This window comes from Nyctibius grandis, chromosome 3, assembly GCF_013368605.1.
Source record: "Nyctibius grandis isolate bNycGra1 chromosome 3, bNycGra1.pri, whole genome shotgun sequence".
Classification (NCBI taxonomy): Eukaryota; Metazoa; Chordata; class Aves; order Nyctibiiformes; family Nyctibiidae; genus Nyctibius; species Nyctibius grandis.
In genome coordinates, this window is record NC_090660.1 from 83,250,050 (window position 1) to 83,277,015 (window position 26,966).

Consider the following 26,966-nt stretch of genomic DNA (forward strand, 5'->3'; position numbering starts at 1 on the left):
AATCTCCCAAGCAGCAGATTACTAAGGATTTTTTACTTCTCACAAAGCTGCCCAAGTTCAGAAAACCCTACTGAGATTATTACTTTCTTGTGTGTGCTTTCTGCCTACCTCAGATAAATGTTTCTAGACTTTCAGTGAAATGCTTTGGAGATTTATGCAAAGTGTGATTTTCATTTTGGTATGTTGTTGCCAGAGAGGAGGAGGTAAATAAGAGCAGAGATAATGACAACATTCCTACAAATCCAACAAAAACTGACATTCTGGAAACAGTAACACAAGCATTACCAGGGCAGAACTCAGTAAAACACAGCTGGTTATACAACAACAGGTAGTTTCCAGCCAAATTGCTTTCTTTTTCAGTATGTAAGGGCAGAGTCTTCTGAAGCACATCATAAATATTCACTTCCCAGGTTTTCTCTACGACATCCAACTTCTCCCTCTGGCTGAGAGGATAAATTTCCACAGTCTCTATGATTATCTCAAGGTCTCATATGTCAGTGTCTCCTGCCTCACACCCAACTAGGTACTCAATACCTGGTCACAGTCACTTTGATGACATTATCCAGAGACTCAACCACTGAATATAAGGCAAAGATAAATGATTAAAATAACCTAGACATGTTTGTAAGACAAGCCTAACATTCCCCTGATATGTGGTGTAGACTGAAAGGTTATATCATCATCAAAATAAAACGCAGAAGTACTGCAATTCTTATAGTCAACAGCAAACAACATTTCTTTTGAGTGCCAACTACTGAGTTCTCTTTGACAGTAAAATGAGGTCAAGAGAGTGCTACATAACAGCTATGGTTGAAAGCTGAAACTTCAGCTGACCATTTCTAGTTCTTCTAGCATTTAGGATTTTCCCTTTTAATTTTCTTTCAAAATTCTTTTAGCCTTCAATGTCAAGTTTTTCATTATCACCTGCCTCATGCTTATCATGACTGATACCTTCAGTCACTGTAGTTTCTCTAGATTTAAGAAAGAAAACAATACAGAAAAGTAATGGAAGAATATTTTTGTTGCCTAAAATGGATATGTATTATCTCCTAATCATAATTAACTGAATTTCAATGTACTTGGATAAGGAGTGCGATAGCACTCATCTGTCTAAATGTAGACACTTAAAAAATAGATGTCTACTTTGTTAAGCTTCCCCTGTAGTAAATAGCAAGAGGTGGGTTGGGACTCATCCAATCCCAGCAATGGCTGTAGGAACTGCCCACTGCAAATTATTCCCCTTCTACTTTTAGACAGCTGCTTGAAATCTAACCCATTCCACATGCCATGGGGACAGACCTGGATTTTCTATATCAAACACCCAGGGCTGTACTGTAAGCTTATATAGTGATACTATAGTGCCCTGAAGAATAAAACCATTCATGAAGAAAAGTCAATAAGGTACATGAAGAGCTACTACAATAGCACTTATATTAAAAAAGCAAGTACAGCACCTAGTCCAAGTAGGATGTCTGTTAGGACATTCAGTCCAGCCTTACTGAATTTCTTCAACAAAAATTCACCTTTAACTACATTTCTCTTCAAAATCCTAGTTGTACTGTAACAGCCAGTGCCTTGTCACTGCCTCTGGTCACACAGAGGTTCTCCCTGTTGCACAGGCAGGCCATGCTGAGCAAGATCCCCTGGTTGTGGCCAGCAGAAACTCCCCAGCAGCTCAACAGAGCCCTGGACCTTTCCAGCTCTTCAGGATTTGGTGCGGGGGTCTCACGCTCTGTGCAAATACCAGAGTGGGAGCCCGATTTCAGCACACTGTCCGTGAACGGGCAGGCCCATGTGCAAGCAGTCAACACTCGGAGTGTCAGGGCTTCAGTGCATTAGAAAATGCCTCTTCTTACAGGGCGGATCCGCGGCCCCGCCGAGGCCAGGCCTGCCTGAGCCAGCGGCAAGCTTCAAGCCACGACTGCAGTAATCTCTTAATACTGTATCAGCCCTAAAAAAAAAAAATCTGAAGCTCCCAAACATGTCCCTGAGGAGAATCCAAAGCAGCCCCCTTTACAAGCCCAGCCACCCCGCCGGGCGCTCCCGGGCAACAGGCAGCGCCGGGCCGAGCCTTGCCCCGCAGGCACCGCCCCGGCTGCCCCACGAAGGGCGGACGACGGCCTCGCGTGCCGCTCTGCGCATGCTCCCGGGGCCCCGCCTCCCCTTCTGCGCGCGCGCCCTGCCCGCGGCGGGAGGCGGGAAGGAGACCGGGGCGGTGCAGCTTTGCGGCGGAGTTGTCGTGAGGGGTTTGTGTCTCAGCCGTGAAGTACGGAGCGCTGCCGTTGGGAGGGGAGGGAAGTTTGAAGTGTAGTGGCGGCTTGTGCGGTGTCCCGGCGGTATGGCGGGGGACCGCGCCATCCCCGGCGAGCTCAGCCTCATGGATGAGGGCGTTAAGAGGTGAGGAGCGTGCCGGGGGGGGCAAGCAGGGCTGGTGCCTCAGCCGCAGCCGGCGCGGGGAGCTGGGCCATTGGGGTGAGGGGAGGCCGCGGCCGTGGCTGGGCGCTGGGGGCGGCGGGGGGGCGCTGGGTAGAGCGGCCCGGGAATGAAGCGGCCCGGCTGATGGCGGGTGCCATTCCTTCGCAGCTTGCTGGAGGTCTCCCTGAGCTCGGACCTGCACACGCTCAACGTGCACTGTAACTGCATCGCCAGAATCGAAGGGCTCAGCCACCTTCGGAATCTGCAGCATTTAGATCTGTCATCAAACCAAATCCGCCGGATCGAGGGGCTAAGTTCCCTGGCTAATCTGCGCACCCTAAGCTTATCCTGTAACCTGATAACGAAAGTGGAGGGTCTGCAATATTATTGTGTCCATTTAGCGACCTTATGAAGCTTTCTAAGAGTTGTGTTAAAGCTTGCTGCTGGAAAGTATGCATATAATTAAGGTTATGCAAAGTTAATATGAGCTACTAGGCATTTTATTATGTAAATTTTAAGAAGAGTATATAGTCTGTAAGCTTTATGATAGCAAAATGCCTTAATTTACAAGGCAAAATTGATTTTTATATTATGATTATAGTTTATTGTCATAATTGTAGTTATGATTGTAAAAGGTTTACTTTGTAAATTTTGATTTGATGAAAGCAGAACATTCTTCAGAAAATCTTACTGTCTCTTTTTTCCCTCATTTTGTTTAGGGCTGGAAAAACTCTTTAATTTAACTATACTGAATTTGTCATATAATCGCATATGTGATCTCTCAGGTAAGTGACTTTGGCATGTGCAGTGCAATAAAAAGCATTTGCCTCACTTTAATTTTGAAAAACTTGACCAAACGTATTTTTAGAAGTTTCTAGTAGTTCAGCCAATTGACCGAGCAATGCTACTAAAGGTGGCAATTGCTGCTACTCTCAGCTTTCAAGTTTGTAACATCAAGGGTTGTTCTGAACTGGAATTTATTCTCCTGTATTTGGTGAGGCTGAGCTTGTTCACAGAGCAGTACAGTAACTGTTTCAAACTTCTTTCCAAAGTGAAAAATGCAATAGTCTCAGAAGATATTTCCAAAAGATTCGCATCTTTCCTTTTTATAGGACAAAAATGCAACTCTGGATATGATATGGATATCTTCTAAATCTCTTCTTTAAGTGGTCAATTGTTGCTTCTAACTAAGACTTTAAGCTACAGAATCAAGGGAATTAAAAATCAAGGTGATATTAAAAAAGAACATTGATAAGAATTTTTTTAATGAACTGAGTTATAAAAAGGAACTTCAAGCAAACTGTTTATTTTTACATGCTTCTTAACAGTTAGAAATTAATGTTTCTTTAAAGTTAGCTCTTGTAACTAGCTTAAGTGTTGCACATGTGGTAGTGTCCCAGTAAATAATTAATATACATAGACAGGGATATGAAACAGAAGTTGTTTACCTCATTTCCACTTATGATGTATGATTTACTGAGTATTTTTCAACAAGATGCCATTTGTTTTAAACCCGATAGTCTAGGATCATAGCAGAAATCATTATTTTGTGTTTTTTTCTCAAACTTTAAGGATTTCAGTGCCTTCATGGGACCAATCATAAGATTAGCCATATTGACCTTCACAGCAATTGTGTAAACAATATTAATCATTTACTTCAGTGCACAAAGGGGCTGCGCTGTTTGACGAATCTGACACTGGAAAAAAATGGAAAGGCCAATCCAGTTTGTCACACAGCAGGTATGGATCTCATGTTAGGTAGATACTTTGTGCTCTTTAGGTCAGGGATTTCCCTTGAGTTGTCAGTCAGGTTCCAAAACTTACAAATTCATTCATGAACTGACCAGCCTGCAGGAGTCAGGCCAAAAGGAATTTATTTTCCATAGAGAAATCTTCCCACCCCCTACTGCCCCGGGCATATGCTTAAAATTGTAACTTGTTGTATGTTTTGATAAGGCTTAACTTTTCACATATTATTTTAGGTTAAGGCAGGAGATGGACAAATAGTGATGGGAAGAGAAAGTATTGAAGAAATGGGAGGAAGAAATTATTAATATTATAAAGTTGGAGGGTGGAAAATCTGAAGAATGTACATAAAGATATTGTGCTAGATAGAAAGAGGTCAGGCATGGGAAGTAGGTGGTCTTCTACTGATAGAGACCACAAGAGGAAAATCAGTAATAAGCACTATTAGCCTTTCCTTCTTTTCCCATAGCTTCAGTAAGCAGTGACAGAGTATAAGATGCTCTACAGTAATTAGCATTTTCATCAAAATAGTGGGCAGGGGTTTCACTAGGCAGTGTGGAGTCAAGTTGGAGGAATGTGTGTGGGTGCATCACTTTCAATGGTATTGCCTAGAGCTTCTGGTTTGGGGGTAGGTTTTTTTGCACTGTTTAAATGTTATACCCTGTGTTCAAACAAGTTAAACTGTAGCATCCTGTTTTGGTGCAGGTTTTGTGTGTTTTATTTGTTTGTGTGTAAGAGAGGGGAAAATCTCCTACAGGAAGTTAGAACTGGAGGATTGATACTTTTGGGACAGCTCAGAGATAATTTTGGAAGTATTTAAATGTCAGTCCATGACTCTTCATGCTTCCTAAAACACTTAAAACTGAAAATTTCATTGCCAACTACAAAGAGTAGAACAGTAAGAATTACAATAATACAAAATAACAACCATATCATGAGCATGTAACTGGTACAAGTGTAATATGTGTACAGTTCTTAGAAACAAACCTCAGAGGTAATTGAGGGAAGTCGAATAAGTCCTTAGGTAATATTTTCAAAAGCACCCATGAACAAGTTTTACAATGCACTGAGGCACCACGGAAGCAGGAACAGGACTATTAAAGCTATCTGGATAACTCAGAAAATTCCACTAGTTTTCTTCTGTAAGTGTTTACATACCTCTTCAAATCCACCTCTCTGGTGGCACTTTCAAAAGGAACTGCAATGTTAAGCAGCCCAAATTCTGTTAATTTAAAGAAATTTAACTTCAATGCCTTACAGTTTCATAATGCCTTATTTCATTCACTGAGAAAGGATGAAGTTATCTAAGCCCTTTCACAGCTTGCCTTTCCATTACGTTTGTCTGTCCTTGCACTTGATACAACTGTTCTGGTGCAGTGGGCCAATAGTAAAAGATTGTCTGTGCAACAGCAGCGTGCTGATGATGGTGGGGAAATCCCTGTGTAGGCCAGGACTAGACAGGCAGCTTCCCAGTTCATTTGTTGTGTAATGTCTGTTGAAAGCCTTATGGGTGGGGATAGGTGAGACACTTGTAGATAACTCGCTAAAAATGCAATGAATAATTTAAGGTGACAGAGTACCTAAAATACACTAGACATCTCTTTCGGAGATTAATTTCAATTTAAATGTGGCCTTTTCCTCAAGGTTATAGAGAAACTGTTCTTCAGACGTTGCCCCAGCTAACAGCTCTAGATGGAATAAATATTTCTGGTGAACCAGGAGACCCAGCAGAAGAAAACTTAGAAGACATTCTGGGCTGCTTGGTTTCATCTGGGTGCCCCTCGTCCAGAGATCAGGTGCCATAGTTTTTGTGTACTGATTTTAAAATTGATACATTTTATTTTTACATTGCATGGAACTCATTAATGTTACAAGGGTTATCTTTGCTTTTAATAGAACTATGTTACCTTGCCGGTGGTGACACCGCATATCGACCAGGCGTTAGCTCATTTTCGTCAACGTACAAGAATACCAGTACAAAGTGCCATGAGCTCCTCTGCAGAGCTTGTCTCATCTTCAGAACCAGAGAAGGCCGAACTTGATAAAATATACAGTGAGATAAGAATTAAAAAAATAGAAGATCAAATTTCACAGATACTGCAAAAGGTATTGTTTATTTTTTTCCCTGTGATTGCACAGCAAGTTTTGTTTGTAAAAGAAGGTGTACCTCTTGATAATGGAAGAGTTTGCTGGGAGAGACTGGAGCATTTCTACTGGCATGGAAGTACTGACTTCAGGCTAATGTATATTTAATAATTTTGAGAAACTGGGAATAAAATAAAAACAAGTCTTTAAAACTGAAGGTTGCACTTTGAATCATGAAAACTTTCATGCTAAATAAAAACCATAGTTCTCCTACTCCCATATACTATCTGATCATTTTACATTAGATAGAAAATTGTTTTCTGTTTTTTACCCCAAAACCATCAATATATGTAACTGAACCTGCGTAAAATATGAAATGCAGTAAAATATCTGAATTACAGAGTTGGTGAAAATTAATTTTGCTAAGTAATAGGTCAAGTTATTCTGATATGTTTGTCAGGTATGTTTTTGTAACAGTTTATGGTGTACCTTGCGTGTTTGCAGGGCTAATTTGGTTTTAAGCACTTTATTTGTTTCGCATTTTACACCAAGCTTCTATGCCTAAGGATTTTAAACAAACTTCAGGTATTCCAGAAAGATACGACTACATGCTGGTTCTGTTGGGTACATTTTAGCTTTAAAACAACAAAGTGTTTTAGCAATGAGGGAAGGGGTAGTTTGGAAGCAATTATTTACTTCTCTATCAAAATTATTTTGTAAGTGTTAACTTTTTAAAAATAACACCTGAATAAGCGTTAGAAATTAGCTAATTAGAAATTGTAAAATGTATAAATAAAACCTCTGTCTGTTCTTAGGTATCTGACACCTCAAGAAGGGAAGCTCCTCCAAATGTTCTCAAAGCTAAGAGAGACACAGATCCAACTTCTGAGAGCGAAAATGAGAGTGGGAAAGAGAACAACAGAAAGGTGGTGAAAAGAAGCAAGATCCCTACTTACCATAGAATGACCTTATCTACTAGGTGTCATGCGAATCATCTTAAGAGCAAAATAACTGACAGGTATCCCAGTGTTTGCCATATAAAGCCAAAATGAATTAAGCTGAATGTTGTCAGGGTGAACACAGTTTGACTTGAAACATTTTGCTGAAAGTGGGAGGTTGGGTAAATTAGCTCTGTTAATAATGCTCTAAAAATTAGCTACTGAGGCTTCATAACAAATCTGTTGATTAGGAAAAAATTTTGTCAAATTTTTGAAGTGTTCCACCTGCCCCAAAGAAAATGAGATACTTGTCAGCTGGCCCCGCTCATACATGTTTACTATACAAGCCCCTTTTTTCTTAATTTGACTGTTTCTACATACCCTTGTTTTTTCGATATTAGTCCTTTATGTATTATTTGAAACTTTTTGAAGTTCACTCTTCACTCAGTCATTTCCCTATATGAGCATTTTCTGTCTTTAGGTGAAAAGGAGATTGAACTGAAGATTCCAAAATAAACACTTTCAGAATTCTAACAGCTTATATTTTCATCTTTGTTTTAAATTCTGGAGACAGAATTCTTCACAGACAGAAGAACTGAGTCAAATTAAAAAATAAAAATAAAAGATTCATGGTGTCAGACTGATGGTCAAGAATATAACTGTCCATATTTTGTGATGAAACTGAGGATGCCATAGCAATTTATTTGATTTACATAGTAAATATCAGAAGTGATGATAGATGATATAAATTGGAATATATTAGTTTACTCAGCCACTGCAGCTATACAGCTACTCTGCTTCTCTAAAATTGTTTCATATCTATGTGATCCTAAGGTGCTTTTCAGATAGCATGTACTAGTACTACATATAGATTTGAATTTAGCTGTTTGTTTTGGGATCTGCTTGCAAATTATTTTCTAGGTGGTTTCAAATTCTGTATGATTCAGCTTCTACATAGAACTGTAAAATTTTGTCCTGTAAACGTCTCTGAATCCCCTGTTACTGTTTAAACTCCGCTTATTCTTAAATATACTTTGATGTCCTGCTGTTATAGGGAAGAGAAGAAGAGTTCCTCAAAGCGTCCACGCTCCAGTCAGGGAGACTCTCATCTCAGCTCATCATCGGATACTCGAGACTTGGAAGTAGTGGGACGAAAAGCTGAAATATTGACTGGAAGACAGAGCAATATAGAAAAAGTGGAAGAAATCAATTCAAATGCTACAGAGGAGTCAACATACCGAGTATGTTTTGTATCATTTCAAGTTAAATATGAGTATGTCTTCACCTGAAGCCAAGCATATTGTCCTGGTGAAATTTTAAATTGGAGGTGACAAAAATAATTGTGTGTAGATAGCATCAAAAAATAGTGGGGTTCTTGCAGTGTCAGCTGGAAGAGAATTTGTTGTATTTCACTTTTATGGGGGTTTTTGGCCTGGTTGCGTGCACTTTCCTCTGTCATCCATGAATTCTAGAAAGACAAAAACCTCGTGTTCTACAATCATGAACACTGTTTGTCATTTTTGGCTACATTTGAATGTTTCCTAGTAAGTTGATGCTTACCACATTCTTGCTAAGGCGCTGATTCAGGAACTGGATCAGGAGAAAGAAAGGAGGTGGAAAGCAGAGCAAGCAGAGAAGAAATTAAGAGAGCATGTTAGAGAGCTACAGAACCACGCAAAAGAAGAAAAGAATATTCAGAGTATGGCTGTATACACTACAGACAGGTAGGAAAACAGAGTGCTGTAATATAAGAGTTTGTTTTGGTTTTTTTTTTTTATTCAAGACAATGCAGTTTATGAGCTTAAGAAATGAGAACAGCTTTAAACAATATACTTGGAAAATAATGCATCAAGAAGTAGTGATAGAATTCTTGAATTCCGGACCCCTGAGGCCCCAGAAGAAGTCAGGATAGAGGAGGAGTCTGTCTTGGTTGATGAGGGCTGGGTCAGGGACCAATTAAGCAATCTGGACGTCCATAAATCCATGGGCCCTGATGGGATGCACCCGCGGGTGCTGAGGGAGCTGGCGGAAGTTATTGATAGGCCACTCTCCATCATCTTTGCTAAGTCATGGGCAACGGGAGAGGTGCCTGAAGACTGGAGGAAAGCGAATGTCACTCCAGTCTTCAAAAAGGGCAAGAAGGAGGACCCGGGTAACTATAGACCGGTCAGCCTCACCTCCATCCCCGGAAAGGTGATGGAACAGCTTGTCCTTGGTGCTGTCTCTAGGCACATCAAGGATAGGGGGATCATTAGGGGCACTCAGCATGGCTTCACCAAGGGGAAGTCATGCCTAACCAACTTGATAGCCTTTGATGAGGACATAACCCGGTGGATAGATGATGGTAAAGCTGTGGATGTGGTCTATCTCAATTTCAGTAAAGCGTTTGACACGGTCTCCCACAGCATCCTCGCAGCTGAACTGAGGAAGTGTGGTCTGGATGATAGGATAGCGAGGTGGATTGTGAACTGGCTGAAGGAAAGAAGCCAGAGAGTGGTGGTCAATGGGACAGAGTCCAGTTGGAGGCCTGTGTCTAGCGGATTACCTCAAGGGTCGGTACTGGGACCAGTACTATCCAATATATTCATTAATGACTTGGATGGGGGAATAGAGTGCACTGTCAGCAAGTTCGCTGATGACACAAAACTGGGAGAAGTGGCTGACACAACGGAAGGCTGCGCAGCCATTCAGAGAGACCTGGACAGGCTGGAGAGTTGGGTTGGGAGAAATTTAATGAAATACAACAAGGGCAAGTGTAGAGTCCTGCATCTGGGCAAGAACAACCCCATGTATGAGTACAAGTTGGGGACAGACCTGTTGGAGAGCAGCGTAGGGGAAAGGGACCTGGGGGTCCTAGTGGACAACAGGATGACCATGAGCCAGCAGTGTGCCCTTGTGGCCAAGAAGGCCAGTGGCATCCTGGGGTGTATTAGAAGGGGTGTGGTTAGCAGGTCAAGAGAGGTTCTCCTCCCCCTCTGCTCTGCCCTGGTGAGGCCACATCTGGAATATTGTGTCCAGTTCTGGGCCCCTCAGTTCAAGAAGGATGGGGAACTGCTAGAGAGAGTCCAGCGCAGAGCCACGAAGATGATTAAGGGGGTGGAACATCTCCCTTATGAGGAGAGGCTGAGGGAGCTGGGTCTCTTTAGCTTAGAGAAGAGGAGACTGAGGGGTGACCTCATTAATGTTTATAAATATGTAAAGGGCAAGTGTCATGAGGATGGAGCCAGGCTCTTCTCAGTGACATCCCTTGACAGGACAAGGGGCAATGGGTGCAAGCTGGAACACAGGAGGCTCCACATAAATACGAGGAAAAGCTTCTTTACAGTGAGGGTGACCGAACACTGGAACAGGCTGCCCAGAGAGGTTGTGGAGTCTCCTTCTCTGGAGACATTCAAAACCCGCCTGGACGCGTTCCTGTGTGATATGGTCTAGGTAATCCTGCTCCAGCAGGGGGATTGGACTAGATGATCTTTCGAGGTCCCTTCCAATCCCTAACATTCTGTGATTCTGTGAATTTCTGTCGGAATTACCTAATGAAATTCCTTTCTGCAGCTTTCTTCCTGTTCTTGCCTCAGAAAAGTATCAGTACGTCACTTACCTCCATTTCTAGCCATTACTTTCCAAGCAATCTGTATCACAGTTGTACTTTTTCTTTCAGCTCAAGCCCTAGTAGCTGTCTTGTATCATACTTTCAGCTTCCAATTTCCAGTCTCCCTTTCCACCTGTACATACAGCTGTCTTTTTTTTTTTTTTTTTTTTTTCCTGCTCAGTGCACTTGAACAAAGATGTTTCTGGCAGGCCAGAGTTGGCCAATAGGCAATATGTTGTGCAGGTCAGGTCTAGTATATGCCACTGTTTAAGGCTGAGCCAGCTATTAAACCGGTGGTAGATGCTCTTTATTAACCCTCCTCCCCCCACCCAGAAGGGGAAGGAAAAGGGAAAAGGGAGAGAGACTTACGGGTTAGAAAGTTAAAACAGTTTTAATGAACTATAATAATGAAAAAGACTACAATAATAATAATGATGGAAATCATTAAATATACACAAATATATACAAAACCAAGATCAAGCTCCCCCGGTGTTGGTCATGTCACCACCGGCACTGCAGGGCAGGCTCTGGGAAGGCCCAGGCTGGGCCCAGCAACAGACAGGAACTGGATTCAGGGATGCACGGATCGGGATCAGGGGCAGCAGGAAAACGGACAGAGTCCTCTTCGGACACCAGCCATAGCAGAAGAGAGTGAGACCCTCATGATCTCCCTGCTTTATACCGAGAATGATGTGTATGGGATGGAGTACCTTCGTTGGCCAATTTTTGGGTCACCTTCCCTGTCCGCTCCTCCCTGCAGGTGCGACCCACCTTTGGCTCTTCACTCGTAATTAGTGAGGAATTTAGCAGTGACCTTGGTTTCTCTAAGAATAAGTACAGCAAGAGCCTTTCTGCATAACATCCTACCGGTGCCTCAGTGATAACTACAAACTTTGAGCGTTATCAGTCCTAGAAGCAGACACTGTCTGCAAAATGTGCAGTTAGTTTCAGGAAGTGCAGTTACTTAGAAGACACTTAGCTGAAAGTAAAAATCTCTGAAAGGAAAATTGGTCTGTTTTAGGCCAAACCAGGACAGCATATCTTTGTATAGACTGCTGTCGTCATCCTTGTAAGTTCTGAGCGGTGTCCTTTTTTTTTTTTCAAAGTTGTCCCTTCTAAAAAAGCACTGTTTGTCACCTATAATTGGAGGTGTCTGCTCAATTTTTCTCTTTCTTAACTGCATTGTATTTCTCAAGGATGCATTTTCTTTCTTGTAAGGAAGAAACAAGCCAGGTGCTTCCTGAGTTATGATCCATGACTGTGATTATTTCCCCTTTTTTTTCTTTTTGTTTTAGGTTCACTTCCCACCTTTATTTGTGATCACCTTATGGCTTATGTTCCTTTTCTTTTGAGATAGATCTTATATCAAAAATGATTAGAATATTTAAGGGTATTTCAAAGTTTTCTGAAGAAAATTATTAAATTACAAATTGATACTATATGTTCGACTTCTGTATAAAGCAAAATGATACTGGAATGTCTTTTCCTGAAAGACCTATCTATGAGGTTGTCTCCAGCTTAGTTTCTTTTAAAATGATGCTCCATATAGTAATGCTACATGTTACTTCAGTAATATTTTACACAAATTTAAACAGTTTTACATGACAGTGCTGTAAATTCTAAAACTCATCGCAGAACAAGACATGGTGCTACCACACTTAAATGTCTTTTTCTCAATGTATTTGGCATAAAACTAAATACTAAAATGTTTGTAATACAACTTTATTGCATTTATTCTCAGGTTAAAGGAATTGGTATTGAAAGAGAGAGATGTTAAAGCAAGACTGCAAGCAGATGTCCAACAGCTGAAAAGGGAAACTGAAAGACTTACTAATGAGTTAAATCAGTCAAGAAATAAAGAAGCAGAATGTCAGAAGGCCATGCAAGCTTTAGAAGAAACACTATCCAAGATGGAGACACAGAGATTGCAGCAAAGAACAATAGAGGTAAATTTTTTTTTCAAAAGTAAATAATACGATGTCAACAGGAAGGCTACTATAGTCCTAGATATTAAGAAACACTAGATTTTACAAGCCTTAAGTCTGAGTTTTCTACAATAAAAGCTGGCGCTTTTTTCTACGTAGTAGTAGTTAATAACAAGTATCCATTTTAATTGTCAATTAATGTGTTTTATAAATAGAAATATGTCACGTGATGTGGTTTTAAGATAAAGGAGAACAAGTCCTGTGTACTTAACACTGAGAGTTGATATTTTCTGAAAATATACAGTAACAAAGACAAGTTTTTTAAATTGTTGCTGAAATCAATAAAGATCTTATTAGTGGAATGGAAATCTGGTGGTTCTGTTTGTTTTTCTGATCTAAAGAATTAGATGCCTTTTGTTGCAACCAGAACAAAACAGTAATTGCTGAGAACTTATTTTAAAGATTCTGGTTGTTTTGGGTTGTTTTTGTTTGTTTGGGATTTTTTTGATTGTTTTTACAGCTGGAGAAGATAATGATGCTTTTGTTGTCAGAGGCACTTGTGTACAAATACATAAGGTCAAAATGCTGGATCAGATACTGCCACTACTTCTGACTGAATAATTAATTGGTGAATTTTCAGTGACCAAATGCTCCATCTTCCAATATCTATTCCTGTCGTTTGATTATATTCCTATATTAGCCCATTCCTCTGTCACTGAATGCATCCAGTTAGAGAAATTGAATTCTAATATATCTATCCTGAAAAGTCTCTGAACTGTTAGTATGGTGCTCTAGGATGTGTTGTCACTTAGATACCCTGAAAGAAAACAGAATCAGGGAGCATGCTGACAGCCAAACTGCCATTCAAGTTATGGATTATCCACCCTCTTCTCTAGGCTCCTGTTTAGGCACCTGAGTGGCTCTTCCATTTTCTTCCTTACCTGTAAATACCCTGGCGCTATTATGGATCTAGAAGTGACCTTCAGTTTGGATCACATTTTGAGTAGTTTGAAAAGTACTAAATTTAGTGATTTAGAAAAGAGGAGAGTGTTTTTGTTTTGTTTTGTTTCTCTTTCCTACAAGAAAGGAAATGCCTTATTGGTGTATGAAGTTTTTACTTTTCCTTTGAGTTTGTGGAAATAAGTTGTCTCTTTTGATAGTGGTAGCATCATTTTTATTAACTACAAAACTTCATTAAGGGAAGGTCTTTGCTCCTGTCTTTAAGATCCTGTAGCAAATACTCATTAATAATTATGTTTCAAAGAATAGTCATGATGCTCTAGAAACTAAATTCTCTTCTTGAATGTTCAGATTTAATATACCTTTGACCTATGTTATCAACTGTAAGATTAACAAATTATTCTAGAATATTTTATAGAGCTTTCTCAGTACACATGGGCAGTTAGCTTCAGTGATAAATAATGGTTGCTCTAGGTAGTCACTGTTTAAGGATTTCAGTCAACATTACTCGATAACTTCTTTAAGCTATTCAAGATAAATAAGTTACTATGCATCTAAGTGTGTACCCTGTTTTCTGGCAGTCTTTAAATTTGCATGTGTTCTTACTTGAAATTTTTAAGTTCTTCAGTGTAGGAGAGAACTGCTTCACTTCATCCACAAAACAACAGAAATACAGTGGGGTGTGTCTAAATATTACTCATGAAGAGGCTTAACATGTAGAATATGAGGACTTGGCTTCATTCTCAAGCCTCACAATTTTCATACAACTGAAGTTACTGTAGGAACTTTAGGTACCTCTGGCATTCTCAAGCTGGAAGTCATGCAGCAGCCATTGGATATATCTTAAGGGACATTGCAGAAGATGATAAACATTGGAAACAATGTTTTATTTGTCAGTGCAGGACATGCCATACAGCTGTTCCTTAATTTCTTATTTTGCATTTTTATTGATTGTTCAAAAATCAAGTTGAGGGGACAGTGGTGATGAAATTCTGAAAGAAAAAAGATTTGGGATTTTTTGGTCTTTGTTTTGTGGGGGTTGGGGTTTTTTTGTTTTCTTGTGAGAGTTGGAAAGTAAACTAGGTTGCCTCTGTTGCATTCTAGCTCTGCCATTAGATAACTGACACATAAGAGTAATCTTTAGTCTATTAACCATTCACAGCTTTGATACTGTGGAAAGCAGAGAGATCAGAATTGTGTGAGTATGGAATGTGGATACCCTTTGCTTTGCTTAGGAGGACAAGTTGACAAGATAGTTAAGTTATTGTTGCTCACCGCTTGAGCACAAAAGGATTGAGATGAATTCTACAAGTAATGATTAGGGGTAAGAATATCTCCATTAACATCATCTCTGCTGTTTCTGTTGCATGTTCTAACTTGCAGCCTTCTGAAGTGTCTTGATTCTGAATAACCATTTCATGAGTAATTAAAACCTCTTTTTACATTTTTTTTAATATCTTTTTTTTCTACTTGTCGAGTCAGAAAAGACACCTTTGTATGTAAAAGGCTTAAGATTATAAAATGAGATTTTTCATAGAAGCTTGCATCAAATGGAAAAAGTGGAGTATGCCACCTGCTGTTTATACTGATTCTCCATTTTTCATAAAAACATTAGAAAGTATCTCTGTTCAGCAACTTTAAACTGTAAAACTCAATGATGCAGATTTTTCTAACTGGAGTGTTTAAAAAAAAATAATGTTGAATACATCTAAATGTTTTGCTTGAAACTAATACAAGTATTACAATACAAGAGTTTGTAATTGTAATCGTTCTTCCAGTATACTTGTCCCACTTCTGGAGGACACTTTCTTTTACTTAATCTATGAAGAACTTGTTCTTGGTTCTTCAGGAAAGTTGCTTTTTTGTTGTTTTAGTAAGTTAAGCTGAGACTTAATTTTAAACATCTAGTCTTAAATTTCTGCAAGTGTAACAAAATATATTAAGTTTAAAGAAAAAAATCAATGAAGAACCCAGAAAAAAAAAAAACCAACACCCACCAAAACCTCCTTTGTCTTAGGCTAGGTAACATAATAAAATTTCACAAAATTTTGTGAAAAATGCTGACAGTTGTGGACCATGCTGTAAACATAATGGTCCAGGTAGACATGTATGAAACTATAAAAAAGCCCCTGTTCCTTTGTATTCTAGTATAAGACATGAAGAATAGATCACAGTTTTAAGCAAATCTTGTTCCTCTCTCTGACTTCTACACAGATGAAACAGGTGCAAGAAGCAGAGCTTAAAGCATCAGCAAATGCAAGAGAAGTACAGTTACTTCGAATATCCTTTCGACAACAGAAGGAGAAAGTAAAACAGCTACATGAACTTCTTATATTAAGAGAGCAAGAGCAAAGGTGGGGGGTCTTCTATTTTCTTTTCACAAGTTAATAGAGATGCTAGAGTTGCAAACGTGTTTTGTTTAAATGCATTCTGCCAAGTGTAGGTGTGGTTTTGTTTGGTATTTTTTTTCAATGGGAGAGGTGGTCTTTGTAAAAATGTAGATATCTTCCCACCTGTCTTCTTGCTCATTTAAGAATATCTTCATATCTTGTAGATTCCTGACTTAAAAGTCCATGTAGGCACCTGTGTTCTTCCGGTCTTTCATTTGTTATGTTCTTGTCTTACTATATGGCTGAACTTTTTATTTTAAATACTTGATCTTTAATCCAGGAAATAATCAGATAAAAATAAAATCTCATTCAAATTATTGTCTGAAGATCTGCATATACTACAACAACACAAAGTGTTCCAAAAAAAAGTCAGCTTCTACAGTATCATGCGTTAGGGTGGGTAGGTGGCTTGACTGTCTGTTTTCCTCTTTCCTCTCAAAATTTCCTTTTTTGGGAGAATACATGAACGTAAGTTCTATACTCTTTAGCTAATACAATCAAATGTGTGTACAAACTAAAGCAATGAGTGGTGTGTGGTATACTAGTATGTCAGGGAGGCTATTAATAAAATAAGCGGGTTACGCTTGCTAAATTTTACAAGGATAAATGTATTCAAATACCAAGATAACTGCAGGTTTAGATGGAAAGAATGACAGCTGTGTTTTGAGAACTTCCAATTATTATCTCATAAATCCCCAAAAGATGTCATGCGAAGGACAGCAGGTATGTTTTGTGTTTGTGCTTTGAAGCAGATGAACAGAATAGTCTTAAAGTACAGGGTAATTTTGCTTCAGCATTCTCCTATAGGGATGCTTCCAGACAGGAAGGAGGCTTGTCCTGGAACACTTTAGGTACCTGTTGCTGCTGCTTTTCAGGTTTGAGGTCTAAGTGAGAAGCAGCAGTTATTGGGTGAGGGTGAAGAGAATGACTGCATTAAGAGGATATCTGGCTGTACAGTGCTTTTCCCAATTTCTCTCTCTCTTCCAGATCTTTTAACAGCAAAGCAAGCAAATGCTAACTAACAGCCATAGAGAAACTGAATAATTTCTACAAAAATTTGAATTACAAAGTAAGGTTATTCCTTTGGGTGTTTTAACAGTAGTCAACACACTTTTCCTCATGCCAGGGCCATTATCATAGAAGACTGAAATCTGTGAAACTACAGAATTTATCTCATTTGTTATGTAATTTATTATCCTTTTTAAATATACTAAGGAAATCAACTGAAATAGCATTGTGAGATACTGCAGTTCTTGTCTCAAGTATATGTTTGGTAACTTCAGGAAAGAACTTCAAACCCGAGTGGCTTTAAATGGACCTGAATTTCAAGATGCTTTGTCAAAAGAAGTGGCTAAAGAGAAGCAGAGGCATGAACAGCGTGTTAAAGAATTTCAGGACAGAATTAATATGTTAAACCAGAAGTATGCAGAGTTAGAAAATGAATTTCGTTTAGCTTTAACTATTGAGGCAAAAAAGTTTAAAGAGGTAAGACTAAGAGAAGATTTTGTCTCAAAGTAGGTGGAGTTGTAGTTCTCTTAAGTGTTTTGGGGCTTTTTTTGTTGGTTTTGTTCTTATGTGGGTTTTTTTGTTGTTTGTTTTGTTTGGTTGTTTTTTTTTTAATATTTAAGGTCTTTGCTCCAAGGATTCATCTAAAAATACTGATAGTAAGATTTGAAATATCAATGATTAGAGCATAAACACCCACATGCCAAGTCAGCACTCAAAACACCATTTTTGTTCACAAGTAAAAGTTAATCAAAAGAAATCAGAAAAACTTGCTATCTGGTGGTATTAACTTCTTTTAAAAGATGTTGACCTTCTATTAGAATATATTCAGTTATTATAATAACTCTTGTGGTGTTTTCATAAGGTTATGGTTACATATATACTGATGTATTTAATAATGAAGTTCCCTATTGTTTAACTTTTCAAAAATGAATTTTGGACATACATTTTGAAATTGAAATTCAAAACTTGCTTACTGAATTCCTTAGATAACTTATTTCTATGGCTAGTGTTCACATTATTTTAGTTCTTAAGTGAAATAAAATTTTAAATGCTTCACCTTCACTTAAACTTGGTTTTCTTCATTTCTAATCAGTTGGATACATGGGAGAAGAGGGGAAAGAAAATGGTTATTTACACCCTTCAAATCTTTCTCTTGTAAGGAAAGAAAAATAGAATTAATTTTAAGTTCTTCTTTCCAAATTTTAATGTTAATCTTAACAACAAGATTAAAACAAGGCATTGTTTTCATTTCCCAGGCTATGGTTTTGCTGCTCTGCTTCCCATCCACCCATGAATTACTTTTTTCCAGGTTTTTTTTTTTTTACAAATTTGTAGCTGAGCAGAACCAGTTTTTTGAGCTGAAGTATCACCAACAAACGCAGCAAACCAGTTTCAGACATTCACTAATTTCATGTAGTGTTGGTGGACTTCTATTTCTTCCTTTATTTGAAATTCAAATATCACTTCTATATATGTGCACACACTTTTTCCAAATGTTAGCATTTTTCAAGTCATCTTATCTTACAAAACTTTAGGTAAAAGAGGGGTTTGAAAATGTTGCTGCTGATCTAGTTGAACATAAACGAGCCCTCTTTGAGTTTGAACAAAGGGAAAAAGAGATGACAAGTCTGATCCAAGACCTGACAAGTATAGTGGAAGAACAGAAAGCAAAGATTGCAGAATTAACAAAATCAAATGAAGAAGCTACAGCAAACCTAAAGGTACTTGTTTCAAAACATTTCAACTACATATATGTTTTCTGTGGTAATATTTTATCTATAAAAGTAACAATTCCATACAAGGTAGATTGACTGAAAGATGCGTGTTTCCTGTTGCAGTAAAACCTAGTACTTCACATCAGCCTTTGTTCTTGCATCTTGTACTTTTGTTTCTCACAAACACTTTGCTCCCCAAATAGCAAAATTTAGACTCATTCATGTGTTCAGAAGTGTACTCCGTGCCTTGTGAGCACTAGCAGTTTGTATATCATCAAGTGGTCACTCTAAACTGAGATTTAAAAACCTACATTAATACCCTTGGCCCTCTGTAAATTCAAAGTAATGGAATATGGTTCTCTAGTGGTCACTGTACGTGCAGTAAAAATGAAATTGCACAAATAATCAAGTGTAGTTATTAGCAGCTTAGTATCTCTGAGTTGCATAAAATAAGCAGTATTAGTCATTATCTACTAATAGTCTGATTTTAATGTTAAATTCTATGGGCACAGTTGCTTTATCTTCCACCGCTGATCAGCATATGGTAACATATTATAGTACTACGTTGTCCTTAAATAATTCTTAAAAATCTCAGGAACATAACTCTTAAACTGTTGTGTGATCCAATCCATGTATGTATCCATCCCTCTTTATGTTAAAACTTCTGTGCAGTACAACCCCTGCACAGCTGTTTCTAATCTCCTTCCTACATATTGCTGTTGGGGTGTCTAAACATTGTGTTGCTATACAGAATAGGGTTCTGCCCGTCAGTTAAAAAATAGCTATATTAAACAGATGTAATCTGTAAAACAAAAAGTAGCCTGCATAACTGAAGATAAATCTATATCGTGGGAAGTGAAAGTTCATCCCAGCTTCTCTCTGTCTTTTGATTTCTTTTTTATTATCTTGACTTTCTGTTTCCCTTTTTTTGACTTGTGATTTATAATTCTAAACAGGTTTTTATAATAGCATCAATAATTTAAGGTGGCTATTTAGAAATCAGGTTTGCAGTTTTCTGGGATTGAAGTATGTCTATTTGAAACAAACATTTGTATTTCATTACTGGGAACAGATGCAGATAGCACCCTGTATGCAAGCAGAATATTCCTCAGTTAAGTTAATTGTCTGTATATCAGTATTGCTTTCCTAGCTGCTTAGTATTGATTTGAAACTTTGAATACTTGTTTTAAAGGATCTTACTGTCTTTTTCCAATCTTCATTCATATAGTGTCGAACTGGAGAACTTGAAACTGTGATTGAGGAAGACAAACAGAAGGCTGTTCAAGTTGAACTTCTGAAAAAGGAAAATGGAAAACTTATTTCTCAGCTGACAGCCCAGGAATCTGTGATTGATGGATTAAAAATGGAAAGAAAACTATGGGGGCAGGAGTTGGCACAACAGGGTAAAATATTTTTTTTTTCCTCTTTCAGAAAAAATGGTGGAGTTCAATGTTATACCTTTCAAATAAACACTCCAATATAGTTGTAATTGTGACAGAGTCTCTGGATGCCTTGTTGATCTTATCCAGTTGTAAAGATGATGTGCAAAAATAAATCTTCTGTAGTATGCAGGCCATTATAGGAACTATAACAGCAGTTGTGGGAGTTAGTTGCAAGTACAGTTGGTTTCCCCAAAATGTCAAAATACCATAATGTTATACGTGGAACTTTTAAATATGAAACTAGGAAAACAAGGATTTGTAAATAATGTTATGTAATGCAGCTTGTCTATCAGATAAATCTAATGTGAAAATTTCAGTAGATATCCTTAAAATAAAAGTGTTAAATACTGGATGAAAAAAAGCTGGGGCTCTTTTAATTTTTCCCTCATACTTGTGACTCAGCACCACCTCGTGGGTTCTTTGAGATTGGCTGGGTCTGTAAGAATTACTGTTGAATGTTATCAGAGAAGTTTTCAAAGGATCAAATACTGACCTTCAGTTCTACATTTCCTCTTAAGTGTTACCTACCTACAGATTAACGCCCCACAGTGTTTCCACTGGGTGAAGTGGTCATGTTTGGTTTTTAAGGTGGTTCTTCCCTTCCCCTCCCGACATTATACATCTTGAAGTCATCTATAAAATGAGTGCTGTAGTGTGAATATCCTGTTTTGTCTAGGAGCTCATCTTGCTCAAGATCGGGGAAAACTGGAGGCAAAAATTGAAGTTCTAACGAATGAGATTGAGATGCTAAAAAAGCAAAAGGAACAGGACAGTGATACTATAAAAATTAAAAACAAAATAGTGGACGATCAGACAGAAACAATTAGGAGATTAAAAGAAGTAAGTGCCATGTCTGATAATTAGTGTGCTTAGCTAAAATTAATACTGTAAAAGATGAAATGAAAGCTGGCTCCGCGCTCCTAGTTTTACCAACTCAGAAAGCACAATCAGGCTGTTGGTGGCAATTGATGTCACTGAGAGCAGGAGAGGGCCTTGTATTAACTTGATGTACAGAGATGCTGCTTTGAATCTCTCATTGAACCATATTTATGTAAAGACTTTCTTTGCCTTGCTTCAAGTTATTCTTGATAATGATTTTGAGAGAGGAAAAAACAGGATAGCATAATTCTTCCTCTTTGTTTTAAAGAGAAGGAAAAAAAATTTTAAAAGTTTGCTTCAGGTTTATTTTACAATGTAAATATTTTTTCTTTATTCTGTTCTTGTAAATCAATATTTTAACAGCAGAGCTACTATGTTTTGTTCTATTAATTCCATTAATCTCATTTAGAGACTTAAGACTTTAGCTTATTAATCAGAGCAAAGTTTTGTAGTATGTTATGTCAGTCAAGGTTAAATGGGTTACTTACTAAACTATATATAGCCATGTAACAGAATGTGAGCTCAGTGATTTGTGTAGAATAAGTTGTTGTATTAGAGTTTTAAATAACTTTTTTCTTAACTTGCTTTCAATTTCAGATTTATGTTTTGATGATTTTTTAAGATTCTGACTTCTTTCAGATGAAGATTATTTAACTGGCTATCACTTTACTAAGTATTTTTCATAAAATAATATGTTTAGAAGAGTAAACTTTCACATGTCCATCTCTCCTTTATTCCAGCATAGACTGAACAGATACTCTTTAAGGGTAACAATAAAGTTAAAATTAAGGGCGTTTCTGTGTTCTAAAATATTTATCTTCTAAAGGGCTTACAAGAAAAAGATAAACAAATGAGAAAACAGCATGAAGAAAATCTGGAAGCTCAGAAACTTTTTCAAGTACAGTTGGATGAAAAAGCTGCTGAATTAGAAGAGCTAATAGAAAAAATAGAAAGGCAACATGAAAGAAAAGAGGAATTAAAGCAACTGCTAGAAGAAAAAGAAGTAGAACTTGATGACATTAAGAATGCACACAGGTGATGCATACAAGTGGCAATAATTCTTTGGGATGGTAGTAGTATGCAACACTGCTATGAAGTTATTTATGTTCAGAGAGTACTTGCTTGCAATTAAAACCCATAGAAACCTGGAAAAATTGAAACTCTTTCCATCCTCTTAAGGATGTAAAGATGTGCATTTTATTTTCAGTGCACTGAAGAAGAAGTGGCAAGGTAAAGGAGAGCTATTAAGCCAGCTGGAGGTGCAAGTTAAACAAATGAAGGAGACCTTCGATATCAAAGAGAAGAAGCTGACTGAAGAGAGAAATAAAAGTCTTCAGACTCAGAGGTGAAAACCTTAATAGCTTATTTTGCGACTGCTCAGTTACTGTAGAGTTGCACTGTTAATAAGTGTACCAAAATGTTTGATTATATGGTGAAAGAAGGTGTAATACCTTTTTAAGTACTTGGTGACCCCAGCTGCTGCAAGCCTTTGTGCGTAGAAGTAATTCTTGCTATACAGGTGACTGACTTTGTGGAACTAGCATTCAGTTACAGCACTCATCCTTTAAACTTGTTAGGTATGTTCCCATTTTCTTTGAAAATAATTGGAGCCTACACTCATACCTCCCTAGTACGCCCGTTCCACCACAATGCTTTTGGTTTACCTCTGTGAGGAAACTCCATGTCATGCTTATGTGATAGGGACTCTATATGGTCATTACATGTGCCGGCTGGAGTCATGCTTATGAAGATGCTTGTGCACACGAGGCACAGTCTCACAGTCTGTAGCAGGGTTTCTTTGAGCATGAGCCTGTCAGCCTTCTAGCTCGTGACCAGGATGCATGGGACAAATTGGTTGCAAATCACAGGTCGAGCCAAGCAACTGTGGCTGGCATTTGGGCTTACAAGAGAGGCCACAGTGCTTCACTAGCGTCTGTGCAGGATGATGAAAATACCTTGTGTGCAGTGGAGGAAGTTGAGGACAGATACTCAATACTTACCACACAGAATCACAGAATGGTTGGGGTTGGAAGGGACCTCTGGAGATCATCTAGTCCAACCCCCTGCCAAAGCAGGTTCACCTAGAGCATGTTGCACAGGGTTGCATCCAGGTGGGTTTTAAATATCTCCAAAGAAGGAGACTCCACAACCTCCATGGGCAGCCTGTTCCAGTGCTCTGTCACCCTCAAAGTAAAGGGGTGAAAAGTAAATCACAACCTAGGGTAAACGTTAGCAATATTTATTATTATTATCTGTGGCAGGCAGACTGTTTATAACTTACCTGTCATTCTCTTCCCATACAAGTAGCAATAGGTTTTTAATTTCTTTTATTGCTCCTCTTGTACTGTCAATTTTTGAGCAGTTAATAGTAAATAGGAGATGATACAGAAACAAGTACTCATAACCCAGAAAATGGTTAGGGACTTAGATCATGCTTAGTTATTTCATATGCATCTGGCATTATGGAGAAGTATGGTAGACTGATGCCTGTGATGAGCTTAGATTGTTAATATGATTTTTACTTTAGTCTTTGGCCCCGTTCTCTTATTTTTATTCCTTCCTCCCAAGTATTCTTAAGAAAAGATTACCTAGTTAATAAGACTGTGTATTTATATAGCAGGGATAACCACACCGTGACTGAAGGAATAAGCTAGTTATGACTAAGGTTCTTTTCTTTGCATTTTTAAATTAAACACTTTAATTACATTTTTGCTATTACTTTAAGGAAGGTCATCTGATTAATAAATGAAAGAAAATACCTTGATGGTCAAGTTTGATTTTTAAAAACAAAAAACCCAAACAAACCCAACCACCTCAAACAGTCAATAGTACTAGGGTTTGGAATGGTTGGAAGATCAGTAGTGAAACTGAAATTTTGTCCCAAATAATTCTGGTTTGTTTCAAAATTTTGGTGTGAATTGTATAGTGGAATAATTTGCCTTGCTTTCTGTTGCTACATATTTTAGAATTATCCCCTAAAAGCAGAATTTGCTTGGAGTCAAGGAAATGCTTCACTGCTGTGAAGCAGACACTTTCCTGTTTCTGTGAGACACAGGCTTACAGGCCATTTACAGGATCACAGAGTTCAGGCATTGACTTCTGAGGAAGCAAAAGCATGAGAAGTAGATGTTTGAAAATAGGTGGAGTTCTTATCCATGTTGACAGTAGCAAGCCTGAATGTTTGTATTCTTTGATAGTGATTAAATGCTTCTGCTAAGAGGAATGCCAGAGGCCCTAAACACAGTGCATAAAACTAGAACATGTACTTGAGAAAAAAGAACATCTTCTGAAGCTAGATATTGAAATAATTGTCTTCGTGCCAATGTTATTAAAACCTCACTGAAGGCAGAATTGGGCAAAGCAAAATACTTCGGTTGTTTGCAGCAGTGTGACTTTTTTTTTTAATCATTTTATATAGGATTGCCATGGAAAAGCTTCATGAAATGGATGATGCTTTTAGAAAACAGCTGGAGTCAATGTTGGCAGCTCATCAGGAAGAATTATTGCAGCTGGAAAATGAAAAGGAAAAACAAATTGAAGCAGCAAAAGAAAAAGTAATTTTAATACTAAATTTATATATTTACTGTATTTGTATTTTTATTCTACAGCTACTACAACAGTGGTGCTAGAAAGTCGCCTCTTGATATCTGTGTGGCTAATCTCTGGATGGAAACAGCCCTGGTTTAGTACTCAATCTTTACACAGCAAGAAAAGCTCTAGAACTGTACCATCATGAGGTTCTGTTTTCAAGCAAAGTTCTATGCTATGTAGCTATTACAAGTTGATAGCTAAACAGTCCTTATCTGTACAAGCAAGAATAATGATAATTATGCCAGATAATCCAATTTACTCACCTATACCAGTGTTAACAGTTATTGTTCCTGTCATGTACTGCATTCTTCCTTAGTGTGACAACTGGTGCTTCTTCTGCGTAGTAGGTATTTTGGTTCTCATACGTTACTCCTTATCGCCTAGCAAATTAATACTTTTTTAAAAAGCAAAATTCTGCTACTGCATCCAGTGGCTTATTTAAGCATAAGCATAGAACTCTTGCATTGCTTATCAGCATTAAAAATTGCCAAGATATATATGTTTTTAGGTATATTAAGGAAAAGCAAGAATTCTATTTGACCTTTCTGTGCTCTTTCAGGTTTACTGTGTTGAAGAAGAAATGCGGCAGCTTCTGCAGGAAATGGCAAACAATAAAAAAGCCATGGAAAATAAAATAAGACGACTTACACATGCACTGAATGATTTTCAACGAGATCTTTGAAGATTATTAACATACACACTAAAAAGTGTATTACACAACTTTAAGCAAATACACTACAATGCACTTTTTTCCTTGGTTTTTAGAGAATAAATTCTTTGTGATATATTTTGATGGTTCAGGAGTCAGACATAAATATTTGTACAATATTTTCGTAATAAATAGTTATTTCTAACCCTTGTTTATTTTTACATGTTTTATCAAAATGGGTCAAAACACACCTATAGATGAAAAGCATCATATGAAGTTAGGAATTAGTGTACTTAATAGGAGAAAAGAAGGTAGAAGCAAAGGCCCAAAGACAAGAGCTTGAAGCTTTCCTTCACTGGGTAAAGATTCTTATAATGAGATATACAAGAATTTACCTGAAAATATGTTTAATCTGCCACTGTTGATGAAGAATGCATGACTCCTTTTGGTTCTCTACAGCAACAGGCTTCGTACCAGGCTTTTGAAAAGTAGGAGATAATAAACTAACAGCTTCTTATGGAAGCTAATCATAAGCTTTATGTTAATATGATTGTTCTGCCTCTTTTGTGATGGAGACTTGACCATCTCCACTGTGCTCAGGCATTTATTTCATTTGTTTGTTCTCAGAAGATCCTAAACTGTTAACTGTACTACACCATACTCTGAAGTGTTTAATGCTGCAGTAGTAGTAAAATAGTAAAAGCAGTTGTGTGTTGGTACAGCAGGTGGAGCTGTTTCTTACCCCCTCGCAAGAGTTAAAGCAGAGTCCTGTAGCTCAGATGACGGTAGAAGCCACTCAGCCGACATCTCTGCCAGTTTGTTCAGAACCCAGGCATAAGCACACTGATATGGTGTAACTGTGTGTGCATTTCTCTGCCCAGCAGCCCAGTAAAAGCACTACTGCTAGTAAAAGGCCCTGGCCTTTGTCAAACTGTGCGAGGCCTGTTGGGCTCGTTATCAACTTGTTACGAGAACTTGCTGTGTGAACTAGAGCTTGATACCAGCTGCCTCTTGTTACGAAGTGCAGCTGAAGCATGGGATGTAACAATGGCCTTCAAAACATGGGTACAAGGTGAAAGCAGAGGCCACGGCACCAAAAACAACTTACTGGTGGTCAGTGGCTGATCTCTGACAAAGCACAAGCTTGAGAGCTGGGAACAGACTGCTTGTGCTTTAAGAAAGGAAGCAGGAGCAAAGCAAAATAAAACCAGCCCAATAACTGAGCAAGGCACCTGCAGCGGCCTGGGAAAACACCACCCCACCCCACTTCGCACAGTAACATTGTCCAAAAGCGGAGGTGGAGGGCTGGGAATTGTCTAGAGATGGCATGGTCTTATAAAAGGGTAAGGTCCCAGATTTGTAGGAGCAGGCAGAAAGCAGACACCTGCTCCAGCTCTGGCTCCCTGCATTCAGAGTTCCTGCACCTGGCCCTGGAGACCACTGAGGACTAGAGACATCAGCGCTAATGAGGAGGTACTGTACACCACAGCTAAGGTGGGGTGTAGCTGTTATGGACTGACTGCTTTGAATCTGCACCTACAGCTGATAATATGTAAAAATTCAGACGTAGTGGTAATGCTCCGCAAGGTGTAAGAATGAACTCTTAGCACAATTGGATTAAAGAATGTCAGTCT

The 26,966-nt window shown here is 38.3% G+C and overlaps 1 protein-coding gene across 2 annotated transcripts; it reads left to right on the top strand.

Annotated features, from left to right (window-relative positions):
* The first annotated feature begins 2,300 nt into the window (after nt 1–2,300).
* Nucleotides 2,301–25,460, top strand: LRRCC1 (leucine rich repeat and coiled-coil centrosomal protein 1). Of its 2 annotated transcripts, XM_068396604.1 has the most exons (19): nt 2,301–2,397; nt 2,584–2,789; nt 3,135–3,200; nt 3,988–4,155; nt 5,806–5,957; nt 6,058–6,267; nt 7,062–7,264; nt 8,239–8,425; nt 8,760–8,908; nt 12,515–12,719; nt 15,873–16,012; nt 17,332–17,533; nt 18,592–18,777; nt 20,000–20,174; nt 20,890–21,053; nt 21,919–22,127; nt 22,300–22,437; nt 24,511–24,646; nt 25,243–25,460. In XM_068396604.1, the coding sequence occupies exons 1-19, from the start codon at nt 2,339–2,341 to the stop codon at nt 25,363–25,365; spliced, it is 3,078 nt and encodes a 1,025-aa protein (XP_068252705.1). In that variant the 5' UTR covers nt 2,301–2,338; the 3' UTR covers nt 25,366–25,460. The 2 variants fall into 2 exon arrangements, with proteins under 2 accessions (XP_068252705.1, XP_068252706.1); XM_068396605.1 differs by lacking the exons at nt 15,873–16,012; nt 17,332–17,533; nt 18,592–18,777.
* The last annotated feature ends 1,506 nt before the right edge of the window (nt 25,461–26,966 follow it).

What these genes read in the sequence shown, in the direction of transcription:
- LRRCC1 (XM_068396604.1), top strand. Translation starts at nt 2,339, where the DNA reads ATGGCGGGGGACCGCGCCATCCCCGGCGAGCTCAGCCTCATGGATGAG. An exon ending in TTTCACAGATACTGCAAAAG is followed by an intron (nt 6,268 to 7,061) that starts GTATTGTTTATT and finishes GTCTGTTCTTAG; the next exon opens with GTATCTGACACCTCAAGAAG. An exon ending in GCAGGAGTTGGCACAACAGG is followed by an intron (nt 20,175 to 20,889) that starts GTAAAATATTTT and finishes TGTTTTGTCTAG; the next exon opens with GAGCTCATCTTGCTCAAGAT.